Source organism: Heptranchias perlo, chromosome 26 (genome assembly GCF_035084215.1).
Source record: "Heptranchias perlo isolate sHepPer1 chromosome 26, sHepPer1.hap1, whole genome shotgun sequence".
NCBI classification, from domain to species: domain Eukaryota; kingdom Metazoa; phylum Chordata; class Chondrichthyes; order Hexanchiformes; family Hexanchidae; genus Heptranchias; species Heptranchias perlo.
The window spans coordinates 3582391-3600033 of record NC_090350.1 but is presented as its reverse complement, the minus strand read 5'-3'; the positions used below and the strand labels follow the sequence as shown (position 1 = coordinate 3600033).

Below are 17643 nucleotides of genomic sequence, written 5' to 3'. Positions count from 1 at the left end.
GAATCCCCTATCACTATCGCTCTTCTGATCTTTCTCCTCCCTCCTGGACAGCTGGGCCACCCATGGTGCTATGGTCTTGGCTCTGGCTGCACTCCCCAGAGGAACCTTCTCCCTCACCGGTTTGAATACTGGTTAGAGAGTGAGATGCCCTCAGGGGACTCCTGCACTACCTGCCTGGTCCTCCGTGTCTGTCTGGAAGTCACCCAGTCCCTCTCTGCCTGCATTCTCTTAATCCTGAAACATGCTATCCCCGTAGCTCTCAGTCTCGCGGATACACTGCAGTGACTCCAGCTGCTGTTCAAGCTCCGAAACCCGGAGCTCGAGTTACTCCAGCTGACAACACTTCCTGCACCTGTCGTTGTCCAGGACACTTTAAGGACAATGGATGGACATTCACAGCACTTATAGAAACATAGAAAATTTACGGCACAGATGGAGGCCATTTGGCCCATCATGTCCATACCTGTCAAAAAAGAGCTATCCAGCTTAATCCCACTTTCCAGCACTTGGTCCGTAGCCCTGGAGGTTACGGCACTTTAGGTGCACATCCAAGCACGTTTTAAATGACTTGAGGGTTTCTGCCTCTCCCACCCTCTCAGGCAGTGAGCTCCAGACCCCCACCACCCTCTGGGTGAAAAAATTTCTCCTCAACTCCCCTCTAATCTTTCTACCAATTACTTTAACTCTATGCCCCCTGGTTATTGACCTCTCTGCTAAGGGAAATAGGTCCTCCCTACCCACTCTATCTAGGCCCCTCATAGTTTTATACACCTCAATTAAATCTCCCCTCAGCCTCCTCTGATTCAAGGAAAACAACCCCAGCCTATCCAATCTTTCCTCATAGCTAAAATTCCTCAGTCCAGGCAACATCCTCTGCAATCACCTCTTTCCTGTAATGTGGTGACCAGAACTGTACGCAGTACTCAAGCTGTGGCCTAACCAGTGTTTTATACAGTTCTAGCATAACATCTCTGCTCTTTTATTCTATGCCTCGGCTAATAAAGGAAATTATTCCATATGCATTCTTAACCACCTTAGCTGCTACCTTCAGAGATCTGTGGACATGCACTCCAAGGTCCCTCACTTCCTCTACAACTCTCAGTACCCTCCCATTTATTGTGTATTCCCTTGCCTTGTTTGCCCTCCCCAAATGCATTACCTCACACTTCTCCGGATTGAATTCCATTTGCCACTTTTCTGCCCACCTGAACAGTCCATTGATATCTTCCTGCAGTCTACAGCTTTCCTCCTCACTATCAACAGCATGGCCTATTTTTGTATCATCTGCAAACTTCCTAATCATGCCCCCTAAGTTTAACTCTAAATCATTAATATATACCATAAAAAGCAAGGGACCTAGTACTGAGCCCTGCAGAACTCCACTGGAAACAGCCTTCCAGTCACAAAGACACCCGTTGACCTTTACCCTTTGCTTCCTGCCACTGAGCCAATTTTGGATCCAATTTGCCACTTTCCCTTGGATCCCATGGACTTTTACTTTTTTGACCAATCTGCCATGTGGGACCTTGTCAAAAGCCTTGCTAAAATCCATGTAGACTACATTAAACGCGTTACCCTCATCGACCCTCCTTGTTACCTCCTCGGAAAATTCAATCAAGTTAGTCAGACACGACCTCCCCTTAACAAATCCATGCTGACTGTCCTCGATTAATCCGTGCCTTTCTAAATGACGATTTATATTGTCTCTCAGAATTGATTCCAATAATTTGCCCACTACCGAGGTTAGACTGACTGGCCTGTAATTACTCAGTCTATCCCTTTCTCCCTTTTTAAACAATGGTATATTGTTAGCAGTCCTCCAATCCTCCAGCTCCATGCCTGTATCCAGGGAGGATTGGAAATGATGGTCAGAGCCTCCGCTATTTCCTCCCTTGCTTCTTTTAACCGCCTGGGATACATTTCATCTGGGCCTGGCGATTTACCTACTTTCAAAGGTGCTAATCCCCTTAATATTTCTTCTCACTATGTTTATCCCATCCAATATTTCACACTCCTCCTCCTTAACTGCAATATCTTATACGGACAATAGATGGAAATTCACAAGAATTATCTGGACAATGGATAGACATTCACTGCCAGAGAGGGTAGAGGGGGTACAGAGGAGATTTACGAGGATGTTGCCTGGACTGGAGAATTTTAGCTATGAGGAAAGATTGGATAGGCTGAGGTTGTTTTCTTTGGAACAGAGGGATTTAATTGAGGTATATAAAATTATGAGGGGCCCAGATAGAGTGGATAGGAAGGACCTAGTTCCCTTAGCAGAGAGGCCAATAACCAGGGGGCATAGATTTTAAAGTAATTTGTAGAAGGATTAGAGGGGAGCTGAGGAAAAATGTTTTTACCCAGAGGGTGGTGGGGGTCTGGAACTCACTGACTGAGAAGGTGGTAGAGGCAGAAACCCTCAACTCACTTAAAAAGTACCTGGATGTGCACCTGACGAGCCGTGACCCACCAAGTGCTGGAAAGCGGGATTAGGCTGGGTGACTCATTGTCGGCCGGCATGGACACGATGAGCTGAATGGCCTCCTTCTGTGCCATAAATTTTCTATCATTCTTTCTATGATTCATATATGGACAATTGATGGACATTCACTGCAATTATCTGGACAATAGATAGACTTTCTCTGCACTCTTATGGGCAATAGATGGAGTGAGGAGGATAGTAACAGGCTTCAGGAGGACATAGACAGGCTGGTGGAATGGGCGAACACATGGCAGATGAAATTTAACGCAGAGATGTGCAAAGTGATACATTTTGACAAGAAGAATGAGGAGAGGCCACATAAACTAAAGGGCACAATTCTAAAGGGGATGCAGGAACAGAGAGATCTGGGGGTATATGTGCACAAATCGTTGAAGGTGGCAGGGCAGGTTGAGAGATCAGTTAAAAAAAACATACGGGATCCTGCGCTTTATAAATAGAGGCATAGAGAACGGAAGGAAAGAAGTTATGATGAACCTTTATAAAACACTGGTTTGGCCACAACTGGAGTATTGTGTCCAGTTCTGGGCACCACACTTTAGGAAGGATGTGAAGGCCTTAGAGAGGGTGCTGAAGAGATTTACTAGAATGGGTCCAGGGATGAGGGACTTCAGTTATGTGGATAGACTGGAAAAGCTGGGGTTGTTCTCCTTGGAACAGAGAAGGTTAAGAGGAGATTTGATAGAAGTATTCAAAATCATGAAGGGTTTAGATAAAGTAAATAAAGAGAAAACTGTTCCCATTGGTGGAAGGGTCGCGAACCAGGGGACACAGATTTAAGGTGATCGGCAAAAGAACCAAAGGCGACATGAGGAAAAATTTTTTTGCACAGTGAGTTATGATCTGGAATGCACTTCCTGAAAGGGCGGTGGAAGCAGATTCAATCGTGGCTTTCAAAAGGGAATTGGATAAATATTTGAAGGGAAAAAATTTGCAGGGCTACGGGGAAAGAGCGGGGGAGTGGGACTAGCTGGACTGCTGTTGCAGAGAGCTGGCACGGACTCGATGAGCCGAATGGCCTCCTTCTATGCTGTAACGATTCTATGATCCTGTGATTTCACTGCACTTATCTGGACAATAGATAGAAATTCACAGCACTTATATGGACAATAGATGCTGCAGTTAATATGTACTGCAGTGTTTCCTTAGTGCAGTGAAATACATGTAGTTTTTGTGTGACTGTGGCACTGTTATCACCCTTTCCAACCTATCCCATAGTAAGGAGCTGAAAGTTTCCTTTAGCAATTATTGAATCATATCTCAAATCACCTCAATCCATTTCTGACGATCCAGTTGCAGTGATGGGAAAAAGCAGCTGCCAGTGCAGTCCCCATTCAAAACCTGACACTGGTGCAGAACGGGAGCAGCGATTGAAACCCTGGGCCTGCGAGTCCTCAGTTCCGTGCTTGTCCCTGCGCTAACGGCACACGTGAATGTAATTACAGCCTTAAGGCTCTCTGCAGGCTTCTCACCATCTCTGTGGTGTCATTTTTAGAAATCCCGAGACTGAGAAAACACATCATCAACATGTATTTAAAAGAAAGAAAAAAAGTGGTGACTGACTACGTGTCTGAGGTGTGGGGGTTGCTGCTCCTTCTCACATCACTCAACAAAAGCCTGAATAAACAGGTAATTATAATTACACAGACTCTTCTGACTGGGCCCCGCCCCGAACCGTCCTGGCTCCGGGACCCGTCCCGAACCGTCCTGGCTCCGGGCCCCGCCCCGAACCGCCCTGGCTCCGGGCCCCGCCCCGAACCGCCCTGGCTCCGGGCCCCACCCCGAACCGCCCTGGCTCCGGGCCCCGCCCCGAACCGCCCTGGCTCCGGGCACCGCCCCGAACCGCCCTGACTCCGGGCCCCGCCCCGAACCGTCCTGGCTCCGGGCCCCGCCCCGAACCGCCCTGGCTCCGGGCCCCGCCCCGAACCGCCCTGGCTCCGGGCCCCGCCCCGAACCGCCCTGGCTCCGGGCCCCGAATCGCCTGGCTCCGGGCCCCGCCCCGAACCGCCCTGACTCCGGGCCCCGCCCTGACTCCGGGCCCCGCCCTGAACCGTCCTGGCTCCGGGCCCCGCCCCGAACCGCCCTGGCTCCGGGCCCCGCCCCGAACCGCCCTGGCTCCGGGCCCCGCCCCGAACCGCCCTGGCTCCGGGCCCCGCCCCGAACCGGCCTGGCTCCGGGCCCCGCCCCGAACCGCCCTGGCTCCGGGCCCCGCCCCGAACCGCCCTGGCTCCGGGCCCCGCCCCGAACCGCCCTGGCTCCGGGCCCCGCCCCGAACTGTCCTGACTCTCTGTCTTGCCCGGAATCTTTCTTAAACCGCTGAATCTGGGAATACCTTTTGAGCCAATTTTGTGAATTGTTATTGAGCAAAATTTACAAAAACTGACTGGTTTCTTTAAACACTGTAAATCTTTGCAGAATAACATCCTCAGCACGAGATTTAAGACCATGTCTGAGAGTTTCGAGGAACAATTGGGAAGCCTTACTGATTATATGGAACGTTTTGCCAGAAATCTGCAGGATCAACTCAAACGAGGAGTTGACAAAGATGAGAAAAAGTGCCTTGAAGTCATTAAAAGGCACACAGAGCGGGTAGGTACAGTGAGTGAGGTGAAATGGAGGATGGGAGCAGTATTCACAGCTCGCAGTGATAATGGCGCGGAGCCCTCTACAGGGCATCTGGGACCTGAGTGAACGGGGCAAGCAACTGGGTATCTCCTTAACCAATCAGATTGAAGGATTGTGAAATTAACAGTGCGAGGACTGAACCAGGAAGTGTAAGTCAGAGTGGGTGAATTCAATGTCAAATCAGGTACAGAAAGAGAAATAAAGAGAGGGAAAGAAAGATTGGATTAAGGGAGAGAAAAAAAGAGAGAGAAAGAAAAACTACAAAAAAAATTCATTTTATTATTTTATTTTTTATACCTCCAACAACAGTTAAAAGCTGAAGGAATGAGACTCCACACGTGTAATAGTTAATTTTCAGTGCCTGAGAGGTTGACTGGCAGTAATTAACAGTTATCACGCCATTAAAAGTTTACTTAGACTTGAAATTGACAAGACCTAACTTTCTGTGGTGAGTTTAGTTGGTAACTAGCACGCAAATACAGCATCTTCACGCCATTTGATGCATTTCAATGGTGAGGCAGATGATGATTTCGATGCTGTTTTCGCGAAGCTAACGTTGGAGCAGCACATATCCGACAGCAACTTTTCAATTTCTGCCTTTAATCGCTCGTCTGCCCTCGCCTGAAGTTGCTGTGGTATTTGAGCATAAATAACGGAGAGTGCCATTAACCTCACCGTTATTTTGACAGCAGTTTTTGAGCCATTGGGTTTTATAGCCCCCTCGCTTGTTTACTTAATGAGGGAAACCTTTGACCACTTATTGGGAGCCAAGCTGGCTTCCCCCATCTGCTCTAGATGGTCCTAATGGCCTGAAATAACGGAAGTCAAAGAAAGAAAGACTTGCATTTATATAGAGCCTTTCATGACTTCAGGACGTCGCAAAGAGCTTTACAGCCAATGAAGTGCTTTTGAAGTGTTGTCACCGTTGGAATGTAGGAAACGTGGCTGCCAATTTTTACACAGTGAGGTCCCACAAACAGCAAGGTGATAATGGCCAGATAATCTGTTCTTAGGTTCTGGTTAAGGGATAAATACTGGCCAGGATATCGAGGAGAACTCCCCAGCTCTTTGAATAATGGAATCTTTTACATCCATTTGAGAGGGCAGCCTCTGGAGTGGGACTTGAACCCATGACCTTCTGACTCAGAGGTGAGAGTACTACGACCAAGACATGGCTAACAATGAGTGAATGTACACTTCATCGCAAATGGCATTAGAATCATACAATGAAAGAATCTTACACCACAGCAGTAGGTCAATCTGTGCCGGCTCTTTGAAAGTTTATTAGAACGCTGGTCGCTTTGTACATTGGCAGTGGTAGAACGCTGGTCCCTTTGTAGATGGGCAATACTAGAACACTGGCCAGCATTTATTGTCACAGCAAAAGAGGAGGTGGTTGAGATACTGGATGGGCTAAAAATTGATAAAGAAGAGGTACTAGAAAGGCTGGCTGTACTTAAAGTAGATAAATCACCCGGTCCGGATGGGATGCATCCTAGGTTGCTGAGGGAAGTAAGGGTGGAAATTGCAGTGGTACTGACCATGATCTTCCAAACATCCGTAGATACGGGGGTGGTGCCAGAGGACTGGAGAATTGCAAATGTTACACCCTTGTTCAACAAGGGGTGTGAGGATAAACCCAGCAACTACAGGCCAGTCAATTTAACCTCAGTGATGGGGAATCTTTTAGAAATGATAATCTGGTACAAAATTAACAGTCACTTGGAGAAGTGTGGATTAATTAAGGAAAGCCAACACGGGTTTGTTAAGGGCAAATCGCCTTCAACTAACTTGATTGCGTTTTTTGATGAGGTAACAGAGAGGGTTGATGAGGGCAATGCGATTGTGTATATGGACTTTCAAAAGGTGTTTGATAAAGTGCCACGTAATACACTTCTCATCAAAGTTGAAGCCCGTGGAATAAAAGGGACAGTGGCAGCATGGATACAGAATTGGCTAAGTGACAGGAAACAGAGAGTAGTGGTGAACGGTTGTTTTTCGGACTGGAGGGAGGTGTACAGTGGTGTTCCCCAGGGGTCGGTGTTGGGACCACTGCTTTTCTTGATATATATTAATGACTTGGACTTGGGTGTACAGGGCACAATTTCAAAATTTGCGGATGACACAACATTTGCAAGTGTAGTGAACAGTGAGCAGGATAGTGATAGACTTAAAGAGGATATAGACAGGCTGGTGGAATGGACGGACACGTGGCAGATGAAACTTAACGCAGAAAAATGCGAAGTGATACATTTTGGTAGGAAGAATGAGGAGAGGCAATATAAACTAGAGGGCACAATTCCAAAATGTGGTACAAGAACAGAGAAATCTGGGGGCATATGTGCGCAAATTGTTATGGGTGGTAGGGCAGGTTGAGAAAGTGGTTAAAAAAGCATACGGGATCCTGGGCTTTATAAATAGAGGCATAGAATACAAAAACAAGGAAGTTATGATGAACCTTTATAAAATACTGGTTTGGCCACAACTGGAGTATTGTGTCCAATTCTGGGCACCGCACTTTAGGAAGAACATGAAGGCCTTAGAGAGGGTGCAGAAAAGATTTATAGAATAGAATCATAGAATCATAGAAGTTACAACATGGAAACAGGCCCTTCGGCCCAACATGTCCATGTCGCCCAGTTTATACCACTAAGCTAGTCCCAATTGCCTGCACTTGGCCCATATCCCTCGATACCCATCTTCCCCTTGTAACTGTCCAAATGCTTTTTAAAAGACAAAATTGTACCCGCCTCTACTACTGCCTCTGGCAGCTCGTTCCAGACACTCACCACCCTTTGAGTGAAAAAATTGCCCCTCTGGATCCTTTTGTATCTCTCCCCTCTCACCTTAAATCTGTGCCCCCTCGTTATAGACTCCCCTACCTTTGGGAAAAGATTTTGACTATCGACCTTATCTATGCCCCTCATTATTTTATAGACTTCTATAAGATCACCCCTTAACCTCCTACTCTCCAGGGAATAAAGTCCCAGTCTGTCTAACCTCTCCCTGTAAGTCAAACCATCAAGTCCCGGTAGCATCCTAGTAAATCTTTTCTGCACTCTTTCTAGTTTAATAATATCCTTTCTATAATAGGGTGACCAGAACTGTACACAGTACTCCAAGTGTGGCCTCACCAATGCCCTGTACAACTTCAACAAGACATCCCAACTCCTGCATTCAATGTTCTGACCAATGAAACCAAGCATGCTGAATGCCTTCTTCACCACCCTATCCACCTGTGACTCCACTTTCAAGGAGCTATGAATCTGTACTCCTAGATCTCTTTGTTCTATAACTCTCCCCAACGCCCTACCATTAACGGAGTAGGTCCTGGCCCGATTCGATCTACCAAAATGCATCACCTCACATTTATCTAAATTAAACTCCATCTGCCATTCATCGGCCCACTGGCCCAATTTATCAAGATCCCGTTGCAATCCTAGATAACCTTCTTCACTGTCCACAATGCCACCAATCTTGGTGTCATCTGCAAACTTACTAACCATGCCTCCTAAATTCTCATCCAAATCATTAATATAAATAACAAATAACAGCGGACCCAGCACCGATCCCTGAGGCACACCGCTGGACACAGGCATCCAGTTTGAAAAACAACCCTCGACAACCACCCTCTGTCTTCTGTCGTCAAGCCAATTTTGTATCCAATTGGCTACCTCACCTAGAATGATTCCAGGGATGAGGGACTTCAGTTACATGGATAGACTGGAGAAGCTGGGGTTGTTCTCCTTGGAACAGAGAAGGTTAAGGGGAGATTTGATCGAGGTATTCAAAATCATGAACGGTCTAGACAGAATAGAGAGAGAGAAACTTTTCTCATTGGTGGAAGGGTCAAGAACCAGAAGGCATAGATTTAAGGTGATTGCCAAAAGAACCAAAGGTGACATGAGGAAAAACTTTTTTACACAGTGAATTTTATGATCTGCAATGCACTGCCCGAGGGGGTGATGGAAGCAGATTCAATCATGGCTTTCGAAAGGGAATTGGATAAGTACTTGAAGGGAAAAAATTTGCAGCGCTACAGGGATAGGGCGATGGACGAGCTGGATTGCTCTTGCAGAGAGCCGGCACGGACTCGATGGGACGACTGGCCTCCTTCCATGCTGTAATATTCTGTGATTTCTACATTGACAATAGTAGAACACTGGAGTGGAATGATGGTCCCTTTTTACATTGGCAGTAGTAGAATGCTGGTTCCATTTTTTCTTCATCATGAGATGTAGGCATCGCCAGCATTTATTGCCCCATCCCTAATTGCCCTTGAGAAGGTGGTGGTGAGCCGCCTTCTTGAACCACTGCAGTCCGTGTGGTGAAGGTTCTCCCACAGTGCTGGTAGGTAGGGAGTTCCTGGATATTGACCCAGCGACGATGAAGGAACGACGATATATTTCCAAGTCAGGATGGCTTGTGACTTGGAGGGGAACGTGCAGATGATAGTGTTCCCATGTGCCTGCTGCCCTTGACCTTCTAGGTGGTAGAGGTCACGGGTTTGGGAGGTGCTGTCGAAGAAGCCTTGGCGAGTTGCTGCAGTGCATCCTGTGGATGGTACACACTTCAGCCACAGTGTGCCGGTGCTAAAGGGAGTGAATGTTTAGGGTGGTGGATGGGGTGCCAGTCAAGAGGGCTGCTTTGTCCTGGATGGTGTCGAACTGCTTGAGTGTTGTTGGAGCTGCACTCATCCAGGCAAGTGGAGAATATTCCTGACTTGTGCCTTGTAGATGGTGGAAAAGCTTTGGGGAGTCAGGAGGTGAGTCACTCGCTGCAGACTACCCAGCCCCTGACCTGCTCTTGTAGCCACAGTATTTATGTGTCTGGTCAATGGTGTTCTCCAGGATATTGATGGTGGGGGATTCGGCGATGGTAATGCCATTGAACGTCATGGGGAAGCGGTTAGACTCTCTCTTGTTGGAGATGGCCATTGCCTGGCACTTGTCTGGCGTGAATGTTACTTGCCACTTATCAGCCCAAGCCTGGTTGTTGCCCAGGTCTTGCTGCATGTGGGCATGGATTGCTTCATTATCTGAGGGGTTACGAATGGAACTGAACACTCTGCAATCATCAGCGAACATCCCCATTTCTGACCTTATGATGGAGGGAAGGTCATTGATGAAGCAGCTGAAGATGGTTGGGCCTAGGACACTGCCCCGAGGAACTCCTGCAGCAATGCCCTGGGGCTGAGATGATCGGCCTCCGACAACCACTACCATCTTCCTTTGTGCTAGGTATGGCTCCAGCCACTGGAGACTTTTCCCCCTGATTCCCATTGACTTCAATTTTACTAGGGTTCCTTGGTGCCACACTCGGTCAAATGCTGCCTTGATGTCAAGGGCAGTCATTTTCACCTCACCTCTGGAATTCAGCTCTTTTGTCCGTGTTGCACATGGGCAGTAGTAGAACGCTGATCCCTTTGTTGATGGGCAGTAGTAGAACGCTGGTGACGTTATGTAAATTGGCAGTAGGAGGATGCTGATCCCTTTGTACATTGGCAGCAGTAGATTGCTGAACCCGTTGTACATTGACAACGCTGGTCGTTTTGTACATTGGTCCGGATGGAATACATCCGCACACATTAAAAGAAGTTAGGGAAGAGATAATAGAGGCTCTATTATATATTTATGAGAATTCATTAGAAAATGGTATAGTGTCATAGGACTGATGGACAGCTAATGTGATTCCTATATTTAAAAGGAGAGATAGAACAAGTCCAGGGAACTATAAACCAGTTAGCTTAACGTCGGTGGTAGGAAAAATAATAGAATCTTTACTCAAACATGTAATAGAAAAACATCTAGAAACCGAAAATATAATAAAGAATAGTCAGCATGGATTTCAGAAGGGAAGGTCATGCTTGACCAACCTTATTGAATTCTTTGAAGAAGTAACAGAAAGGGTAGACAAGGGTAAGGTAGTAGATGTAATATATTTGGATTTTCAAATGGCCTTTGATAAGGCATCGGATAGTAGACTCATAACTAAGGCCAGAGCACGTGGAGCCAGGGGACAGGTAGCAGAATGGATAGCAAGCTGGCTATAAAACAGAAAACAGAGAGTAGGGGTTAAAGGCTGTCATTCAGTCTGGCGGAAGTTGGGAATTGGTGTTCCACAGGGATAGGTGCTGGGACCACTGTTGTTCCTCATTTACATAAACAATTTGGACTCGGGAATCGGAAGTATGATATCTAAATTTACGCATGACACCAAATTGAGGAGTATAGTTAATACTGAGGAGGACTGCGACAAAGTACTGGAAGACATTAATAAACTTGCAGAATGTGCGTGTAAATAGTGAATGAATTTCAATATAGATAAGTGTGAGGTGGCGTATTTTGGTAGGAAGAATAAGGATGCTACATACTCCTTGGATAATAAGAGTCTAAATGGGGTAGCGGAGCAAAGGGCTCTCGTGGTACAGATACACAAATCACTAAAAGTAGCGACCTAAGTCAATAAGGCCATAAAAAAAGCAAACCAAACAGTGGGGTTCATTTCTAGAGGAATAGAATTGAAAAGTCGAGAAGTTATATTAAACTTGTATAGAACCTTGGTTAGACCACACTTGGAGTATTGTGAACAGTTCGGGTCTCAATATTACATAAAGGATACAGAGGCACTGGCGACCGTGCAAAAGAGATTTACAAGGATGATAACAGAACTGAGAGGTTATAACTACCAGGAAAGATTGAATAGGCTTGGGCGTCATCTCCAGAAAAGAGAAAAGAGAAAGGGTGACCTAGAGGTCTTTAAAATTATGAAGTGGTTTGATAGGGTACATGTAGAGGAAATGTTTCCACTTGTGGGGGAGTCCAAAACTAGGGGCCATCAATATAAAATAGTCACTAATAAATCCAATAGGGAATTCAGGAGACACTTCTTTACCCAGAGAGTGGATAGAATCTGGAACTCGCTACCACAAGGAGTAGTTGAGGCGACGAGCATAGATGGATTTAAGAGGAAGCGAGATAAACACGAGGGAGAAAGGAATAGAAAGAGATGATGATAGGGTGAGATCAAGAGGAGTGTTAACCCGGCAACCAGGCTAGTCAGTTTAACCTTGGTGGTGGGGAAGCTTTTAGAAACAATAATCCGGGACAAAATTGATAGTCACTTGGACAAGTGTGGATTAATTAGGGAAAGCCAGCACGGATCTGTTAAAGGCAAATCGTATTTATCTAACCTGATGGAGTTTTTTGATGAGGTAACAGAGAGTGTTGATGAGGGCAGTGCAGTTGATGTGGTGTATATGGACTTTCAAATCGCGTTTGATGATGTGCCACACAATTTTGCTGACAAGCCTATTATGGAATAAAAGGGGCAGTGGCAGCATGGATATAGAATTGGCTAAGTGAAAGGAAGCAGAGAGTAGTGGTGAACGGTTGTTTTTCGGACTGGAGGGAGGTGTACAGTGGTGTTCCCCAGGGGTCGGTACCAGGACCACTGCTTTTTTTGATATATATTAATGACTTGAACTTGGGTGTACAGGGCACAATTTTAAAATTTGCAGATGACACAAAATTTGGAAAGGTAATAAACAGTGAGGAGGATAGTGATAGACTTCAACAGGCTAGTGGAATGGGCAGATACATGGCAAATGAAATTTAACTTAGAGAAGTGCAAAGTGATACATTTTGGTAGGAAGAACGAGGAGAGGCAACATAAACTAAAGGGCACAATTCTAAAACGGTACAATTCTATGAAGGGTGAGGAACAGAGAGACCTGGGGGTATATGTGCACAAATTGTTGAAGGTGGCAGGGCAGGTTGAGAAAGCCATTAAAAAAGCATACGGGATCCTGGGCTTTATAAATAGAGGCATAGAGTACAAAAGCAAGGAAGTTATGATGAACCTTTATAAAACACTGGTTAGGCTGCAACTGAAATATTGTGGTCAATTCTGAGCACCGCACTTTAGGAAGGATGTGAAGGCCTTAGAGAGGGTGCAGAAAAGATTTACTAGAATGGTTCTAGGTTTGAGGGACTTCAGTTACGTGGATAGACTGGAGAAGCTGGGGTTGTTCTCCTTGGAACAGAAGATTGAGAAGAGATTTGATAGAAGTATTCAAAATCATGACGGGTTTAGATAAAGTAAATAAAGAGAAACTGTTCCCCTTGGCAGAAGGGTCGAGAACCAGAGGACACAGATTTAAGGATATCGGCAAAAGAACCAAAGGCGACATGGGGAAAAGCGTTTTTACACAGCGAGTAGTTATGATCTGGAATGCGCTGCCTGAAAGGGCGGTGGAAGCAGATTCAATCGTGGCTTTCAAAAGGGAATTGGATTAATACTTGAAGGGAAAAATTTGCAGGGATACGGGGAAAGAGCAGGGGATTGGGACTAACTGGATTGATCTTCCAAAAAGCCAGCATTGGCTCGATGGGCCAAATGGCCTCTTTCTGTGCTGTAACTATTCTATGATTCTATGATTGGGCAGTGCATGAACACCAGCACAGATCAGTTGGGCCAAATGGCCTGTTTGTGTGCTGTATATTTTATGTAATTGTACATTGGCAGTAGATGAACGATGGTGTTTATTGTCCAGATTTGATGAGGTTCCTTATATGCTGTAGAGCCGCTTCTGGGCACAAGTTCCCTTCTGCTGCTGCAACAGCTGGAGCTTCTACACATCACTTTTGGGACTTGATAAGCTCCGATCTTTTATTGTGCCTTGTTTTGCTTTCAGTTAGAACAGACCTAGGTCTTGAAGCCACTCCTGATATGTCACCAATTTACATCTGTAACCATTGAATAAAAGAACTGTATAACATAAAATAATCATTATTTAAAATAGTAAACACAAATAACGTGCATATCTGTGTCCTTGTTTTTGTAGCCAGAGACTAAATCTTACCGAGGTTACCACAGGACACTGAAAGCGATATGTAACTACGATGGGGTTTACAACTCACCCACGTTTGGGCCAATCAATGTTAACCGCGATCTGTCAGAGAATCTCTACAGTGAAATTAATACTTTTTTTGAAAGTACATTTCAGTAAGTACCCTAGTAATACACACAACACTTACACACCAATCAATGAGTTAGGGAGTAACCGACCAGGGATCATTAAACATCAGGCAAAGTCGAGCTTCACATCCCCTCGGTTTAGTAAATGTAGATAGAAGCCCAATTTTCTGATCATACTTAGAATGCAGTTTATTTTCACTAATTCCGAGATTTAATGTGTTTTGCTGCTTGTGATCGCCTGCCCTTGAACAGAGCAGTGTCATTTGCTCCAACATTTTACTTTGGTTCTTAGCCAAACAAAGCTTTCCTTTATCGTTATCTGATTTATTGTAAGTGTTTTACCATTTGAATAATGGACTCCTGCATGTTCCTTTATGACTGATGCTGTGCTTCCTTCGAAGCCGTGACTACCTCAGTGCTCACCTTGCACTGTATGGCCTGTGCCCTGGAGCAGGGTTGAGTCATAGATGTTGTTGAATCTGACTCCCCTTTGAGGGCTGATCATGCAAACACCTTCCACAGTCAGCAAAGCTTTGTTCCATTCAACCCTTGAATGGAGCCAGGAGTTTTGAAGCTTTCTAATCTCTTGTTAGTCTGAATAGCACTGATCTGGTAGGCTTTCCACAGAATCAGTCTTGCCATTGCACTTTGAAAACTTTGAAGCCCCCACAGCACAGGGATAATTTAGGGCTGACTTTGGTGTGTAGTTTGAAATGCCACCCCACGAGTATTTCTGATGCTACCTGGTCCAAACCTGAACAGTCAGGGCATCGGTTTGAAGCCTCAACTGAAAGACAAATGAATCCCTAAGTGAGGGAAACGCGTTTGAGCTGCAGAAGATGTAAAAATGAGAGGATGCAGATTCTAACACAAAGAGCCATACTCTGCTGGGATGCACATTTTGTTTCATGAGTTTAATGTTGGACTCAGGATTTCGTGAAGTTATCATCTAGTTATTGAAATCCTTCTCGACCTGTCTGCCATCTTTGACATGGGTGACCACACCAACCTTCTCCAATGCCTTTCCTCCACTGTCTGGCTGGGTGAGACTGCGCTCGCCTGGTTCCATTCTTACCTGTCCAGCCGTAGCCAGAGAATCTCCTGCAATGGCTTCTCTTCCTGCTTAGACACCGTAACCACTGAAGTCCCTCAAGGGTCTATCCTTGGCCCCCTCCTATTTCTGATCGACATGCTGCCACTCGGTGACATCATTCAAAAACACAATGTCAGATTCCACATGTGCACTGACGATACCCAGCTCTACCTCACCACCACTTCTCTCAACTCTCGCACTGTCACTGGTTTGTCACACTGCTTATCCAACATCCAGTCTTGAATGAGCAACAATTTCCTCGAATTAAATATTGAGAATACCAAAGCCACAAACTCAGTACCCTGGCCACTGTCTGAGGCTGAACCAGACTGTTCGCAATCTCGACATCCTATTTGACCCTGAAATGAGCTTCCGACCACATGTCCGCTCCATCATTCAAGAAGGGGAGTAGGGAAAAACCGGGGAACTACAGGCCAGTGAGCCTAACATCAGTGGTAGGAAAATTATTGGAAAAAATTCTGAAGGACAAAATTAGTCTCCACTTGGAGAAGCAAGGATTAATCAGGGATAGTCAACATGGCTTTGTCAAGGGAAGATCATGTCTGACTAATTTGATTGAATTTTTTGAGGGGGTGACTAGGCGTGTGGATGAGGGTAACGCAGTGGATGTGGTATACATGGATTTCAGTAAGGCCTTCGATAAAGTCCCCCACAGGAGACTGGTCAAGAAGGTACGAGCCCATGGAATCCAGGGTGCCTTGGCACTTTGGATACAAAACTGGCTTAGTGGCAGAAGGCAGAGGGTGATGGTCGAAGGTTGTTTTTGTGACTGGAAGCCTGTGGCCAGTGGGGTACCACAGGGATCGGTGCTGGGTCCCTTGCTGTTTGTGGTCTACATTAACGACTTGGATATGAATGTAAAAGGTATGATCAGTAAGTTCGCTGATGATACAAAAATTGGTAGGGTGGTAAATAGCGAGGAGGATAGCCTCAGTCTGCAGGACGATATAGATGGGTTGGTCAGATGGGCGGAACAGTGGCAAATGGAATTTAACCCGGAAAAGTGCGAGGTGATGCACTTTGGAGGGACTAACAAGGCAAGGGAATACACAATGAATGGGAGGACCCTAGGCAAGACAGAGGGTCAGAGGGATCTTGGTGTGCAAGTTCACAGATCCCTGAAGGCGGCGGAACAGGTAGATAAGGTGGTAAAGAAGGCATATGGGATACTTGCCTTTATTAGCTGAGGCATAGAATATAAGAGCAAGGAGGTTATGATGGAGCTGTATAAAACACTGGTTAGGCCACAGCTGGAGTACTGTGTGCAGTTCTGGTCGCCACACTACAGGAAGGATGTGATCGCTTTGGAGAGGGTGCAGAGGAGATTCACCAGGATGTTACCAGGGCTGGAGCGCTTCAGCTATGAAGAGAGACTGGGAAGATTGGGTTTGTTTTCCTTGGAGCAGAGGAGGCTGAGGGGGGACATGATTGAGGTGTACAAAATTATGAGGGGCACAGATAGGATGGATACTGAGGAGCTTTTTCCCTTCGTTGAGGGTTCTATAACAAGGGGACATAGATTCAAGGTAAAAGGCGGGAGGTTTAGAGGGGATTTGAGAAAGAACTTTTTCACCCAGAGGGTGGTTGGAGTCTGGAACTCACTGCCTGAAAGGGTTGTGGAGGCAGGAACCCTCACAACATTCAAGAAGCATTTGGATGAGCACTTGAAATGCCATAGCATACAAGGCTACGGACCAAATGCTGGAATATGGGATTAGAGTAGACAGGGCTGATGGCCGGCGCGGACACGATGGGTCGAAGGGCCTCTCTCCGTGCTCTATAACTCTATGACTCTATGACTCTATCACCAAGACCGCCTACTGCCACCTCTATAACATCGCCTGTCCTCTGCCCCGCCTCAGCTCATCTGCTCCTGAAACCGTCATCCATGCCTTTGTTACCTCCAGACTCGACTATTCCAATGCTCTCCTGGCCGGCCTCCCACCTTCCACTCTCCGTAAACTTCAGCTCATCCAAACCCCTGCTCGCACCAAGTCCCGTTCACCCATCACCCTGTGCTCACTGACCTGCATTGGCTCCAGGTCCGGCAATGCCTCGTACTTCAAATTCTCATCCTTGCATTGAAATCCCTCCATAGCCTCGCCCTGCCTATTTCTGTAACCTCCTCCAGCCATACAACCCCACCAAGATCTCTGCACTCCTCCAATTTTGGCCTCTTGTCCAACCCCAATTTCCATCACCCCACCATTGGTGGCTGTGCCTTCAGCTGCCTATGCCCTAAGCTCTGGAATTCCCTCCCTAATCCTCTCTCCTCCTTTAAGACGCTCCTTAATACCTACCTCTTTGATCAAGCTTTTGATCACCTATCATAATCTCTCTTTATTTGGCTTGGTGTCAAACTTTGTCTGATAATCGCTCCTGTGAAGTGCCTCGGGACGTTTTACTACGTAAAAGGTGCCAT

At 46.2% G+C, this 17643-nt stretch overlaps 1 protein-coding gene across 1 annotated transcript in view; it reads left to right on the top strand.

Moving 5' to 3' along the window:
• The window catches only part of LOC137342473 (nuclear GTPase SLIP-GC-like), a 186999-nt gene that overhangs the window by 149930 nt on the left and 19426 nt on the right, over positions 1-17643 (top strand). The window contains exons 14-16 of the mRNA XM_068006364.1: positions 3999-4132; positions 4919-5092; positions 13974-14134. Of these exons, the coding sequence (XP_067862465.1) occupies positions 3999-4132; positions 4919-5092; positions 13974-14134 (469 nt within the window). The remainder of the gene's footprint in view (positions 1-3998; positions 4133-4918; positions 5093-13973; positions 14135-17643) is intronic.